The sequence below is a fragment of the Mus caroli genome, unplaced genomic scaffold, assembly GCF_978045245.1.
Source record: "Mus caroli unplaced genomic scaffold, Mus_caroli_1 scaffold_17, whole genome shotgun sequence".
In the NCBI taxonomy this organism is placed as follows: domain Eukaryota; kingdom Metazoa; phylum Chordata; class Mammalia; order Rodentia; family Muridae; genus Mus; species Mus caroli.
Genome location: NW_028227272.1, coordinates 55,446,064 through 55,461,620, shown reverse-complemented (window position 1 = coordinate 55,461,620; position 15,557 = coordinate 55,446,064). Strand labels below are relative to the sequence as shown.

Below are 15,557 nucleotides of genomic sequence, written 5' to 3'. Positions count from 1 at the left end.
TATATAAAAAAACTCAAAGACAAAAACCACATGGTCATCTCGTTAGATGCGGAAAAAACATTTGACAAGATCCAACACCCATTCATGATAAAAGTCTTGGAAAGATCAGGAATTCAAGGCCCATACCTAAACATGATAAAAGCAATCTACAGCAAACCAGTAGCCAACATCAAAGTAAATGGTGAGAAGCTTGAAGCAATCCCTCTAAAATCAGGGACTAGACAAGGCTGTCCACTTTCTCCATACCTATTCAACATTGTACTTGAAGTCCTAGCCAGAGCAATTCGACAACAAAAGGAGATCAAAGGGATACAAATTGGAAAAGATGAAGTCAAAATATCACTTTTTGCAGATGATATGATAGTATATATAAGTGACCCTAAAAATTCCACCAGAGAACTCCTAAGCCTGATAAACAGCTTCGGCGAAGTAGCTGGATATAAAATTAACTCAAACAAATCAATGGCCTTTCTCTACACAAAGAATAAACAGGCCGAGAAAGAAATTATGGAAACAACACCCTTCTCAATAGTCACAAATAATATAAAATATCTTGGCATGACTCTAACTAAGGAAGTGAAAGATCTGTATAATAAAACTTCAAGTCTCTGAAGAAAGAAATTCTAGAAGATCTCAGAAGATGGAAAGATCTCCCATGCTCATGGATTGGCAGGATCAACATTGTAAAAATGGCTATCTTGCCAAAAGCAATCTACAGATTCAATGCAATCCCCATCAAAATTCCAAATCAATTCTTCAACGAATTAGAAAGTGCAATCTGCAAATTCATCTGGAATAACAAAAAACCTAGGATAGCAAAAACTCTTCTCAAGGATAAAAGAACCTCTGGTGGAATCACCATGCCGGACCTAAAGCTTTACTACAGAGCAATTGTGATAAAAACTGCATGGTACTGGTATAGTGACAGACAAATAGACCAATGGAATAGAATTGAAGACCCAGAAATGAACCCACACACCTACGGTCACTTGATCTTCGACAAGGGAGCTAAAAACATCCAGTGGAAGAAAGACAGCATTTTCAACAAATGGTGCTGGCACAACTGGTTGTTAACATGTAGAAGAATGCGAATCGATCCATTCCTATCTCCTTGTACTAAGGTCAAGTCTAAGTGGATCAAGGAACTTCACATAAAACCAGAGACACTGAAACTTATAGAGGAGAAAGTGGGGAAAAGCCTTGAAGATATGGGCACAGGGGAAAAATTCCTGAATAGAACAGTAATGGCTTGTGCTGTAAGATCGAGAATTGACAAGTGGGACCTCATGAAACTGCAAAGCTTCTGCAAGGCTAAAGACACCATCAATAAGACAAAAAAACCACCAACAGATTGGGAAAGGATCTTCACCTATCCTAAATCAGATAAGGGACTAATATCCAATATATTTAAAGAACTCAAGAAGGCAGACTCCAGAAAGTCAAATAACCCCATTAAAAAATGGGGCTCAGAACTGAACAAAGAATTCTCACCTGAGGAATACCGAATGGCAGAGAAGCACCTGAAAAAATGTTCAACATCCTTAATCATCAGGGAAATGCAAATCAAAACAACCCTGAGATTCCACCTCACACCAGTCAGAATGGCTAAGATCAAAAATTCAGGTGACAGCAGATGCTGGCGAGGATGTGGAGAAAGAGGAACACTCCTCCATTGTTGGTGGGATTGCAAGCTTGTATAACCCCTCTGGAAATCAGTCTGGCGGTTCCTCAGAAAATTGGACATAGTACTACTGGAGGATCCAGCAATACCTCTCCTGGGCATATATCCAGAAGATGTCCCAACCGGTATAAAGGACACATGCTCCACTATGTTCATAGCAGCCCTATTTATAATAGCCAGAAGCTGGAAAGAACCCAGATGTCCCTCAACAGAGGAATGGATACAGAAATTATGGTACATTTACACAATGGAGTACTACTCAGCTATTAAAAAGAATGAATTTATGAAATTCCTAGCCAAATGGATGGACCTGGAGGGCATCATCTTGAGTGAAGTAACACAATCACAAAAGAACTCACACAATATGTATTCACTGATAAGTGGATATTAGCCCAAAACTTAGGATACCCAAGATATAAGATACAATTTGCTAAACGCATGAAACTCAAGAAGAATGAAGACCAAAGTGTAGACACTGTGCCCCTTCTTAGAATTGGGAACAAAACACCCAGGGAAGGAGTTACAGAGACAAAGTTCGTAGCTGTGATGAAAGGATGGACCATTTAGAGACTGCCGTATCCAGGGATCCATCCCATAAGCAGCTTCTAAACGCTGACACCATTGCATACACTAGCAAGATTTTGCTGAAAGGACCCAAATATAGCTGTCTCTTGTGAGACGATGCTGGGGCCTAGCAAACACAGGAGTGAATGTTCACAGTCAGCTATTGGATGTATCACAGGGCTCCCAATGGAGAAGCTAGAGAAAGTACCCAAGGAGCTAAAGGGATCTGCAACCCTATTGTTGGAACAACATGATGTACTAACCAGAACCCGGGAGCTCTTGTCTCTAGCTGCATATGTATGGAAAGATGGCCTAGTCGGCCATCAATTGAAAGAGAGGCCCATTGGACTTGCAAACTTTATATGCCCCAATATAGGGGAATGCCAGGGCCATAAGAATGGAAATGGGTGGGTAGGGAAGTGGGGGGCGCTATGGGGGACTTTTGGGATAGCATTGGAAATATAATTGAGGAAAATATGTAATAAAAATATTAAAAAAAAACATAAACTAGTTAATTGAAATATGTGCCCTGCTAAAAGGGTAAATTCTATTACAGAATGCATACATCATCTCTTAACCCAGTCTGGTTCTTTTAAATGCTACATGCTTCTACATTCTCTGGATTTAAATATTACACAGTTTTATTGCACCTTTTTTTTTAAAGTCTTAAAAGTTTTGAGGTTGACTGGTCAGCTGCTTTCTTAAGGAACAGGTTTGCCTTTAGTGTTCCTTTGCTTCAAGGACTAGGAAGGACTAGGGAGGGGCCCTTTGCAAGACTCCTTGTCTACACCCCTGTGTCCCAGAGAAGGAGCCTTATTTTGTAGGCCTAGTGAACAAGAATCCCAGGCCAAGGTCACATTGGCTGAGGACCAATACTGTTCCACCCCAGGGTTTGACTCTGGCCTGCTACAGGAAGCCCCCTCTGTGCTTTCCTTAAAGCCTTTTCAGAAGTACTGTGAGCACAAGTACTGTGAGCACAGTGCTTGCATGAAACAAACAGAAGCAGTCAGTGTTCGAGAAGTTGAAGTGAGCCCAGGCAGGGTAAAGAGAGCTGCCCTCCCTTTACCACATTCCAAACTGGCCATTTCCTCACTCGTATGGTGCAAGAGAAAGCCAAGGGTAGATGAGGAATGGGGAATGCTGGTTTTAAACCTAGATAGCAATGTCGTGTGAGCCATGCTTGCACATGCAAGCTCGAGCTGAGGAAACACCTTAGCACTCTGGAAGTTTGGAATCCAATGCTAGTCCTACGTGTTTAGAGTTTGGACTTTGAATGCTACATATTTTTTTTTCCTCCAAATTTATTTCTTTGTTTGTCTATCAGGAGATAACCAGGTTTCTCTTTCTAAAGTGGTGGTTTTTAAGGACCACAGAGGGAATGGATATGTGCATGAGCCACTAAGGGGTGATGTCAACCATGGTGCTATACTTTCCCTAACAGCAGTATGTTTCTTGAATCTCCGGATCTCAGACACAGTTGGTTCTTTTTCTACTTACGTGTCAGGTGGAATTTGACTTGGTTCCAGAAAGCAGCAGGTTCTTAGAATCACCCGGTTTTGTAAATGCGATGACTCAGTTTTTCCCTTGTCTGTTTGCCCAACAGAGTGCCATGTAAAAGGTGTGTGGTGGTTGGTAATGGAGGAGTGTTGAAGAATAAGACATTAGGAGCAACAATCGACTCCTATGATGTAATAATAAGGTAAGTATATCTCCTAGTCACTAACCTAGAACTGCTTAAAGAGAATGTGGTTTTCTACTCCAGGACAGCTGTGTTTAAAGAGTACTTGGCCACTTATGCACCTGATTATACAGCTCTGCTGCCTTGGTTACTGGCTATAGTAAACTAGGTTTCAGATCACTGATTCAGCAAATATTTAACTAGTCCACTTGATATACCAGGGACAAAGCTAGGCGTAGGGGAGATTAGTGCATGATAAGAGTGTGTTTGTACCTTGTAGTATTTACATTCTAAAAAAACAGTAATCAAATATATAAGCAGATAGTATATCATAGACAAATAAAAGAGATGATACAGAATTATCAAGTGACTACTTGGGAAAGGGTTACCGTTTAGAGGTGAAATTTAATTTAAGCTAGACCAAAGGACACATGCAAGACTAGCTATGTGAAGACAAGTGGAGGAGTTGTCCAGACAGGATAGGTATTGCAGTTTCTCAGGAAGCTTTTATCCATCAGAAGAGCAGCAGATAAACCCTGGTTCAGGAGAGTGGTCTAACCAGAAGCTGCTGAGGTGGGCAAAGAGCAGGCTATGCAGGGATGTTTAAGGCTCAAAGACTACATTATTAAGGCCATTAGGAGCGTCAGAAGCCTTTCACATAGGATCTCAATGAAACATTTCTTGAAAGCATTCTGGCTGCAGCAGACAATGGTGCCTGAGGGATAAGGCATGGGATGAGGCATCAAGAGTCGTTGCTATATTTGGGCAGCAGATGCTTGGGCACAATTGGGGAAGTGGACAAACTTCATGCTAGGTTACACTTGCTGCTTTATTAGATGTGGTGACGTACTCCAAATAAGCAGCCATTGTGGCCACACACTGGGAAGGCCCTGCAGTGCATCTGGAGGTTTTCTGGGTTATAAGCTAATAGCTGCATAGCAAGACATCTTATTTTCTCTTTATTACCCATTTTGAAGAAGTTGTGGTAATTTATAGAACAGTTAGATTCATCCATTTTCCCACGTAGAGATGTTTGACTTGGATACTTTTCAGAACTTTAGCCAGTCTTTGTAGGGAAATATCATGGGTACCTTTTGAAACCCACTGCAAGAATCTAGTAGTATAGAGCTGGTGGCAAAAGGGTAAAACAGCATTTATCCTCCCAGGGAACATTGTTTTAGAAAGAAAACATTTCTTTTTCTAATAGAATGCCTTTATAGTGTGTCCTCAGTGAGTGTCTTGACTTTGGCCTTGAATTAATCCAGCAGTAGTAATCTTTTGTAGTGTTTTTAGTTCAGTTGCAAAAGGCATTCCTCTAATTGGGCGATGAGTGTGATATAGAATTTTTATGGGGCTAATTTCAGAATACTTAAAAAACAATAAGGATTTACTTTTATGAGTGTTTGCGTGCATGTATGTAAGCACACAGTTTGTGTGTGCCTGGTGCCTGTGGAAACCAGAAGGTGGCACAGGATTCCTTGGAACTGGAGTTAGGGACAGTTGTGAGTCAGCATGTGGGTGCTGGGAACTGACCTTCAGGTCTCTGGAAGAACACCAAAAGCTTTTAACCACTGAGCCATCTTTCCAGCCCAGAACACAATTTCAGTGGGTCTTCATGCTTAGTTCAAATGTGATTCTTCATGCTTATCAGTTATGTAGTATACACATCCTCGTATTTTAGTGCTGTGTAGCCTATAGGTATGTAACTTTCTCAAGAATTCTGGGCCTTTAGTTGTCAATCCAAAGTGGCTTTGCGTGGTTATCCACTATGGTCTCTTTCTAACTGCAGTAACTCTTGTGGCTCTGTATTTTCATTTCTTTCAGTTGTGTGCAGGTCAGACTGAATGACTGATGCTATAATTAGTATTTGAATACAGATGACTGTCTTGTGAGAAGGAATGTCATTACTGTAAAATATTAATCTTGGGGTTCTAGAGTGCAGACACCTGCCCATTTCTGAAGCCTCAGAACTCGATGAAATGGCTTACCCTCCACTTATCCTGTATTCTGTTGTCTTACCACTCACAGAATGAACAAGGGTCCTGTCTTAGGCCATGAAGAGGAAGTTGGGAAAAGAACAACCTTCAGGCTTTTTTATCCAGAGTCTCTCTTTTCGGACTCCAGTCACTATGATCCCAATACGACAGCGGTTCTCGTCGTCTTTAAGCCACAGGATTTAAGGTGGCTGGTGGAAATACTGCTAGGTAAAAAAATAGTAAGTTGGCAAAACTATTTAGGTTCAGATTATCTTCAGTATTTCCCCTCCCCCCTCTAAAGTAAAATACATTCCCAACATCCCATTTTCTGTGTTCTTTATTTCAGAATACTCAAGGGTTTTGGAAGACACCAGCCTTAAAACTGATCTATAAACAGTACCAAATCAGAATATTAGATCCATATATCATCAGAGAAGCAGCTTTTCAAATGCTTCGTTTTCCCAGAGTATTTCCCAAGGATCAGGTATGTATATATCATCCCACAGTTTCACACGAAGCATCCAGCCCAGGGCATAGAGGGACATGAGAGCTCTCAGCAATTGCTAACTAAGAACCATGGCTCAATGATAATTTCTTAGGACTATAGATGTGTTCATGAAATTGGACACCAAATGGATATGCTCTCATGTCTTACAGGTTGCCAAAAATGTCTTTAAGGGATGAGTGTATGTTTTGGGGTTCTTTTGTACACACAGCCTTCAGACTCCTTTTTCCTGAATGGCCAATAGTTCATTTCTTACAATGTCATCCTCAGTGTTGTACATCAAGGCCTGAGTGACTAGTGGACTGCACAGCGGCCTTGTGTACAGAAGAGCTTCAGGATAAGGATGTAGCTTTTAAGAGTGAAAAGAATTGTCTCAAGCACTGTGTCCATCCACATGAAATACCTGAGGCATACACACATGTCAGGAAGCAACTCTCCCTCCCCCATTTTTCCAGATAGGGTTTCTCTGTGAAACCCTGCCTGTCCTAGAACTCACTTTGTAGACCAGGCTGGCCTCAGACTCAGAGATCTCCTGGCTTTGGCCTCCCAACGCAATAAGAGACCCTTTTAGCTCCGTTCTAGAAGTTCCTGTCATATGCTGGGGGTGACACACTGTTGTGGGAGTGTGTTAGAATGCTCCAATCTCCAAGGCTGGAGAAGGGAGAAAAATAAAGTGTTGTCCACAAGGGCACAAATTAGTGAACAGACTCTCCTGACCTAAAGACTTTCCAAGATATCAACCATAGTGTTACATCCTTGTCAGAGGAATGTGTTCTCTTTGGGGCTTGAGTCTTACGACATAACGATGGCTGAAAATGTCTCTGTTACTGTTTAGAAATCCATTTTCATCAGACCAGGGCAGCCAACTATGTTTGGAAAGAATGTAGCCTTTTCTGACTTTTGAAGTTTCTGATTTCTTCTTAGAAACCCAAACATCCTACAACAGGAATTATTGCCATCACAATGGCATTTCACATATGCAGTGAAGTGCATCTCGCTGGTTTTAAGTACAACCTTTACAGCCCCAACAGTCCTTTACACTACTACGGGAATGCCACCATGTCTTTGATGAAGCAGGTAATTTTCCCTTTTTACTGCTTTAAAAAAAAATGTATTGTGTTCATGTTTGTAGGTACATACATGTGTGGGTGTCTCAGGAGGTCAGAGTTAAGTGTTAACGGCTCAGTTTCTTTTAGTCTCCCACTGGTACAGAATTTACTAAGCAGTGTAGGCAGGTCTGGCCAGCCAATCAGAGATCAGTCTGTTGCCATCTCTCCAGTGCTGGGATCACAAGTGTGGTCAAAGTTCCCACACTTAGCATTTTACACACATGCTAGAAGTGGAACTCAGGTCCTTACAAGTCCTTTTCCTGAGTTTCGTCTCTCATGGCCTATGTTTCCCGTTTCACATTCTTGAGTTCCCAAAGGCTGAAAATGGGATTCTGGTCGAGTAGTTATTTTCCTGTGGCAGCAGTCTCTAAATTGTGGGTCTTGGATTCTTTGGCTAGCCTCATGGCGTCTGCTGTTTCATCAAATCCCAAGAGGGACTGAGTCTTATTTTAGATTTCTTTAAAAAACAAAACAAAATAATATTTATTATAATCAACTGGTGTGTCAGAGACACATGAACTCACAAAATCATCACTCTGGTCATAATAATTATGCTCCCACTTCAGTTAAGGAGACAAGGCGGTCTAGAAACATGAAAACCCTATAGAAGACTTCATTCACATAGACAATGTGGCAGACCTCTTTATCGGGTCATGAGCCTCTTGATCAGACACTGATGCTGGTCTTGATCCTGAGGGTCAAGTTTTGAATGAGAAGGAATTTCCTATTTTTGGGATTCTTAAGATTAATTATACATCATAAATGTTACATTTAAAAAACATGAAATAGGGAGTAATTGGCAATAAAAGTATCAGGCGGCGGCTCATGAAATCTGTCCTGTTGAGTAATCCCAGAGTACCTCAGAGCTGGGGAAGCAACACTCATGTTGAACTTTACTGCTGCTTCTTGTTCCTCGAACATGAGACCAAATTTTTAAGCTTAGAATCAATTTTGAGCCTTTTCCCTCAGCCCATTTCCTATAGCACTTACAGAATATTGAAACAAGTAACAAGTGCAGAATACCGGAAGCAACTTCCTGGGGATTTCAATAGGACAGCGCTTTTTTTTTTTTTTTTTTTTTTTTTTTTTTAATTGTGGGGCTGGTGATTGGACTAGTATACTATACGAGGCAAGCAGTCAGCCACGGAGCTACCCACCTAGCAGAATCACTAGTGTTTGCAGGATTAAGAATTGAACTCAGGTGTGCAAGAAGGCTAAGCAAATAGTCTACCACTGAGCTAATATCTTAGATCTTTTGAAAAATATCTTATAGGATCTTCCTTTGTAATCCAGGCTGGCCTCTTCTTATGAGCCTCCTGAATCACCTTGTCACACAGTCAAAAAGATAACCATTGGAAAGCCACGTCAGGCTCAGAACTGTTGTTTTAAAGGTGGAGGCAGGAGGACCAGGAGTTTAAGGTCATCCCCCACTACCTAGAAGTGTGAGTAGACCTGGGCTTAAAGAAATGCTGTTATCAACTCACCAACCCTGCAGCCATTAGGTTTTATGATATCTTATCTCCAGGCCAACTTCTAAAAATGGGTTCTAGGTGCTACCCTTTCATCGCACGTCCTGACTTAAGTTTTTGGTCTCTGTACAATTCAGGTGGAAAGTGAGATTTGGGGTCATTCTTGAACCAAAAAGGGCAAGCAGGGAACAAAGGTCCATGCAACTTGTTACTAACTTCTGAGCTTATGATGGGAACTTTTTACCATGCGGGGTATTAGAGCATCTCACTTTGATAATGTCCGGAGAGTAGGATTGGTGACCAGCCTATCTCATTTTCTTTTCCAGAATGCATATCACAATCTGACTGCAGAGCAGCTCTTTCTAAACGACATTATAAAGAAAAAAATGGTGATCAACTTGACTCAAAATTGACCCTATGGATCCAAAAGATGATGATGCTAAACAGTATTAGTTTTATTTTTGTACCGCAAATTTTAGTTTATATTTAAATATATTGGATGAACTTATCAAATTATGTGTATTAAGTCTTGTTGCTGCCTGGTGACTTGTAACCACCGGCTAAATTGCTGTGAATATATTTATGAAAAGCAAGATTTTTAGTTAAGATATCAGGGAAAAATGTAAAGTTTTGATTATGTTGTTTTTAAATGTGATCTTTTTAGCGTTCTGAGGTGTTTTAAAATACCTTTTCATAGTTCCTTCATCTTAAAGAGTTCTAGGAGATTTAGTTGACTTCGCTTGTGCTGATAGTCACATATCACTTTGAGCTGCTTAAGATTGGTTACCTCTTGGGCATGTGACTGGGAGCCAGGTGCAGAACACGAGAATTGCCTGGAAGTCCGTGGTGTCCATTGTGGTTTAATTAAGTTCTCTTTACAATTAATTAAACCAGTAATAATGTAATGATTTGCTGTTAGGGAGAAAAGATAGCCTTCTCCATGCTTGAAAAGCATGCTCTTCTAACGAGCATCCTGAGACTTTGATTTGGAAGGGGTGGGGGGGTGGGGTCAGCTTCTTACTATGTAGCCTAGCCTAGGCTAGGCTGGAACTTGGTTCTCTTGCCTCAGCTTCCCAAGTACTGGGATTGCAGCTATGTGCCAATTGCTGCACCCTCCAGCATCATTTTTCAAAACTAAAAAGTTTTTTTTTTTGTTGTTGTTGTTTGTTTTAGACAGGGTCTATGTAGTGCTGGATGGCCTAGAACTACAATGTAGTCCAGACTGGACTTGAGCTCAGAGGTTAGCCTACCTGTGGGAAGAAGGGTGTGTGTCAGTGTAACAGTTCAAAGAAAACCTTAAATGTTTCTATGAAGAAAATCTTAAGAGTAAAACAATGCACGTAAAACCTTAAGAGTTGAGCTTTTTTTGTTTATTTGTATAGGGAAAAAAATGTCCTATTTCACATGACTAAATTTCACCTTCAGTGAGACATTCAGTGAGGTCATTTCAAGCACATGAGAGAAAAATCTGAAGAAACACAAACAAATGGTAGCCTGCGGGGCAAGTTCCACCTTTCAACTGTTAGTAGAGACAACCAAAGGGGGAAGAATGGGAGAAGAGCAAACAGGAAGTGTTATTATTGGAAATGCTGGTGATAATGGCAATCAATTTGCCTCCTCCCTAAAGAGTTTGTGTGTAAAATAAAAAGAGCGAAATGTCAGAGAAAGAATAAATGAAATACTGACAAACTGTAAATAGGAGGGATCTGATAGTGAGGGTAGCTCATGCTAGCAGTGTCCAGCTCCTAACTGGGGGAAGCTAGCACTGGCTGGCTCTCCATGCTGATGGGGTGTGCCCCTTTACTCTATAGCCACACAGAGCTGGGCTGCCCAGATTCACTTCCATAAGGCAGGCTTGAGGGTTATGGAGTTGCCAGCAGGGGACAGTGGCAGGGGGACCAATGATGCTATACCCACTATAATACTGGTCATAAAATGTGACTGTTGTCAACTTTGAGAAATTTGGCATTTTCTGGACTACGATGTCAAAGTTGTTTTATTTAATCCAAATAATCTGAGCAAGACACACACATATAATTTATTAAAAACACATTAGAATCTCACTATTTTCAACAGCCTAAATTCTAGCAACATATACAAATATCAAGTGACTACAGTACATGCCGAGGTAAGAAAAATACATTCTGGGAGGATATCACGGACACTCAGCCACTTCCACTTCTTCCGTATTTAAGTTTTATTTTCACCATTCCCAGCGCCAAACACAGGTCTAGTTGAGGTTGGTGCCACAGTTAACCTAGATACCCTACAACCATCCAACTGCCTAGAGTTTCTGCAGTTCAAGGACTTTCAAGTTCAACCCAAAAGGTAGAATTAACAACTCCTTTCCACACAGCGGAGCCCCGTTAGTTCTGCTCCATGGAGGATTTGGAACCTCCCCGTCCCGCCCCCCTAATCTCTGGGCTCGTTCTAGTGGTCTTGTCTGTCTTTTCTCTATCTTGCTTTCCTACTCCCTTTACTGTTCTCTGGGTGACAACGTGGAGCCAAGGCACGGAAATGGCTACATCCACTTTTACTGCTTCATCCCTGGAGGCAGGAGGAGGAGGAGCATACACAGAACACGTGATAGCTGTAACTACTGGATACATTCTGTGTGCGAACAGCAAACCCACCCACTGTTCAATGGAAAGTGCAAATAGTGAAACATGAGTTAAATAACTGGACTGGTCCTGTTACTCTCAACAGGAATGACTGCGATCTATAAACAGCATTTAAATAAATGCAAACCAGAATTCAGAATATCTGTGCTGGTTCCAAGGATCAAGTGACAGCCAAGTTAGTGTAATTTTTCTGAAATCTCCTAAGGCTGCACTTGCCACACTGCTGTCTCTAATCAATTGTACTATCAGGAAAAGAGAAACCCACTAAGCCACAGTGACTTAAGTATTGAATATCTCAAGCAAAGAATTAAAGCAAAACAAAATAACCAAGGGGTTTGGTCAGCAATGGTTACTTTCACATTTTACTTGATTGTCTTCCAAAGATTTACCAGACAAGTCATCTAGAATACAAAAAACTAAAAGGAAAAGTACAAAACCAGAAAAAAAAAATCATTTGAATCAGGCTCAGCTCTTTATCTGCAAAAGAAAACCATGTAACAATAACTAGGTACGTTATGAAAACCATTGGTAGAGTGCAAGGAGAGCAGTGGTCATAGGAGTCAAGTCTCACAATGTGTATCGCATCAACAACCATGGCCTCAGTCTGTTCTGAAACAGTTCTGGGACACACAGTTAGAATAGTAGGCTTCTTTGGGAAAACAACTTCATCTTCAAAGGGTCTCTTAAAGCTTCCAATGGGTATGTGACTCGAAGGAAAGGCTACCCTCTGCCCACTAAGCACGAACGAAAATGAAACAGCTAAAGGTTTGCTGTGTTCCCACCTGAAAGGGGACAACTGCATCTTGTGCTCTACACATTCTGACATGCTTTAGTACAGCATCTGTGCTTTTTTTTGCTTCGTAACAACTTTGAAACAAAATGTGCACTGATATTTTCAATAAGGAGAGAGAATTGTGTCCGAGACTCTGCAAGACGAAAGGCAGTTTACAACGAAAGCGATGCAAACCGTCTGAGGAGGTGGCAGAGAGCCTGCCAACAGTGCTGAGCAACGTTTTAAAACGCTGATGTACTTGCGGAAGGAAGCACAGTTAACACTGTTCACGGCTATCCAAATCTAGAGAGGTGTGGCAGTTCTATAACCAGGATGGTACAAGCTGAGAAACGGCTGGGGACCTGAAGGCTAAGTGTACTCTCAACCTGCACACAGGTTCGTGGCGAGGGATAAAGTTTGTGTTTTCATCCAATGTGCTGCTGCAGTGCTAAGCCACTGTAATGTTTAATTTTCCCGACCTGACGGGAGTGCAGCCCTGACAAGTACGTTGCTGGGAAGGATTACACACAATTCCGATGGCACAGCATCTCTGTCAACCAGGTCTGGCACAAAGGACCACTTAAGTCTCTCCCCAGACAGAAGGCAGCAATCACCCAGACCTGGAGAACGCCTGTTACCCTTTTTTCTTTTTGTAGTAGAGGGGATTGAACCTATGACCTTGCACTTGTTACACTGGAGCACTAAACCCCTGAGCCTGAGCTCCACCCCTTATTTTATGAGTGGCCTAGGTTAATCCCAAACTCACTCTGTAGACTATACAGCACTGACCTTGGGGTCCACTTGGGTCAGTTGGGATTGCTGGCTTGAACCATCAGACCTGGCTCATGTTGGTTTTCTTTTTCTTACAATGGTTTACTGAAGAGAACTGAAATTTAAAAAAAAAAAATAACTAAAGTTATAAAATACCTTGGGCCGCCCAGAAAATTTGCAAATTTTTGGGCTTGTGTGTAAAGAAAGCAAAGAAGGCTAAATTTTAGTTCCCCCTTAACTTTTTCCCTAAAGTAATTTACAGATTACTTTAGTGATGCAGAGGACTCCCTTTATAGCTTTTCTAAATTGTAAGTTGCTTCTCTCCCATTTCCCTGTGGAGAAGTATACTTAAAGATGGGAAGGGCTGGCTTCCCGTGACTGCTGCTGAAAAGGAGGCTGCCAGGGTTTATGAACACAGGTTGGAGCAAGGCCACAAAGGGTGGGTGGGATGAGCAGAGGTGAGACCAAGCCCTGTACGAGGAGGTGTTAATACTGTTAAAAGTGTCATCAAACAATGAGTCAGTCCCCCAGCTCACCGCAAGGCAGGCTGTTCTAACTGTGCACCTTCCTAGGGAAATACAGAGAAGTGTATGTGGCCACAGCTAGAGCAATGCTTATCACTGATGGATGTGAGGAGAAAAAAAAAAAGAATGCAGACATCACTACAGGATTAAAGGAGAAGGGACGCGTGATAGTACCCACCTTCACAAAGGGAGAATTTCAAGCCATTCGGTATGTCAAGAACAGTACCATGCATTATTGCCAGCAAGGCTTACAGAACCATCTCAAGTCCATTAATGTACCTGCAGCATTGGTAATAAATACTCAGTGATTTTCAGTTTCTCTCAAGTGCATTATAGGGAGCTTTGTTTCTGTATTAAAAATAGTGTTTTACAGTAGTAACAAACAGGATGCTTGACATGTAGCAGGCGAGCAGTAACTGTGCCACACAGTATCACCTTTAAAGCAAGATGGCAAGGCAAGTAGTTTCTTGTACCTCGGTCACCACATTCCCCTAACCACTTCAGTGACAGATACGTAATACATTCTACATCACTACCACTAGGAATGAAAACAGCCATGTGCTTTAAATGGATGCCTTGTCAGAAAGCAGCACCACCGTCAAAGGATTTCTTTAAAAGCATCAAACTTCTCATCCCTTCCTGCTCCTGATAGCTCCTGGGTGCTCTGGGGCACCTGGTACACCAGTTCCTCTGGGGTAGCAGCTGACTTTCCACCTTTTGGGGTGTCGTACTGAGCCTGGCCGGAGGAACAGCTGTCAGTCCTGGAGAGAGGAGTGTTGTAAGTTCCCACTAAAGCGGGAGGCTGGGTCCCTGCCGTTTTGAAGGTGGATGTGGAGGGCAGACCAACTGAGGCTGTGGGGTGTCCTGACATGTCCATGACGATCGGGGTTGCGTACTCAGGCCCCGTTACGGGCAGCGGTTCAGCATAGGCGTGGTACACTTCCTGCACTGGAGAGTTGTAAGGATCGAGGTCTGCATAGCCTGCTTCCTTCCCTTCCTCAGGTTTAAAGGTGGATCTCTGATGGAGTGTGCCAACAATTCCTCCCACGAGGGGCTGTGCATATTCTGTGGGTACCATAAGATACAATGGGACACTTAGGAAAATGGAGATTATACGCTTTTAAGGTGACAGCTAAAGGTTACGCCAACACCAAGCCCTTTGTCGTGGCACTGTGGTTTTATCAACGTAAAGCTACAGAATTTCCACCCACAGGGACCAGCTGAAAAGCTTGTTGTTTAAGCTCTCTCACAGTAGTAATCTGACATGCCAAAAAGTCTTACTGATGTACTTTTGCATCAGTATTTATGTATGTTCTGTAGATTTACAAGTTGAATCTGAATGGACGAAAATATTTTGACTAAGTATTAGTCTTGGGAAACATCACCGCATCCCCGTCTGGAACTCTCAGGAAAGGTGAGTCTGCAGACACTGGGAGGCAGGATGCCACCCACATCAGGCTCTTTCAGCCTTTCCTCATCTTTCCTGCCTTGTGCACTGGTTTCATGTACATGTGGGGGCCAGAGGTTCACACTGGCCGTTATTTCTCAAGGGTCCGTCATCTTGTTTCTGAGACAGTGTCTCTCACTGGGACCTGGGGACAAGCCAATCCCCAGGCTGATGGATTAAAATGCCCAGTGTCCATAGAAAAGGAACGCTACAGTTTATGAGAGATACGTCTAAGAAGAAATGATTTGTTCTCTCAAGGTCAGCTTTTGAAAAAGTTAACCTTCAGAACATAGTTTATATATTTAAAAAATGGTATGTACCATGTATCTATGTACTCTGTGTGGACCTGGCGCCTGCAGAGCTCAGAAGAGGGCATCTGATCACTGAGTTCCCAGTGTTGTGAGCTGCCATGTGGGTGCTGGGGATAGAACTTAGATCCT

General features: G+C 42.1%; 2 protein-coding genes across 9 annotated transcripts in view; one reads left to right on the top strand and one right to left on the bottom strand.

The window, feature by feature from the left end:
* Positions 1 to 10,229, top strand: part of St3gal6 (ST3 beta-galactoside alpha-2,3-sialyltransferase 6) — a 62,227-nt gene extending 51,998 nt beyond the window's left edge. For all 5 annotated transcript variants that reach the window (XM_085832359.1, XM_021184849.3, XM_021184850.3 and 2 more), the window contains 5 exons: positions 3,849 to 3,944; positions 5,952 to 6,138; positions 6,246 to 6,383; positions 7,329 to 7,481; positions 9,309 to 10,229. In XM_085832359.1, the coding sequence (XP_085688485.1) occupies positions 3,849 to 3,944; positions 5,952 to 6,138; positions 6,246 to 6,383; positions 7,329 to 7,481; positions 9,309 to 9,395 (661 nt within the window). In that variant the 3' untranslated portion in view covers positions 9,396 to 10,229. The remainder of the gene's footprint in view (positions 1 to 3,848; positions 3,945 to 5,951; positions 6,139 to 6,245; positions 6,384 to 7,328; positions 7,482 to 9,308) is intronic.
* Positions 7,647 to 15,557, bottom strand: part of Dcbld2 (discoidin, CUB and LCCL domain containing 2) — a 71,482-nt gene continuing 63,571 nt past the window's right edge. For 2 of the 4 annotated variants that reach the window (XM_021185350.2, XM_021185351.3), the window contains exon 16: positions 10,331 to 14,735. In XM_021185350.2, coding sequence (XP_021041009.1) covers positions 14,269 to 14,735 — 467 coding nt within the window. In that variant the 3' untranslated portion in view covers positions 10,331 to 14,268. Of the gene's footprint in view, positions 7,971 to 10,330; positions 14,736 to 15,557 lie in introns of those variants that run through there. The other 2 variants (XR_015045763.1, XR_003835114.2) reach the window with 2 other exon arrangements.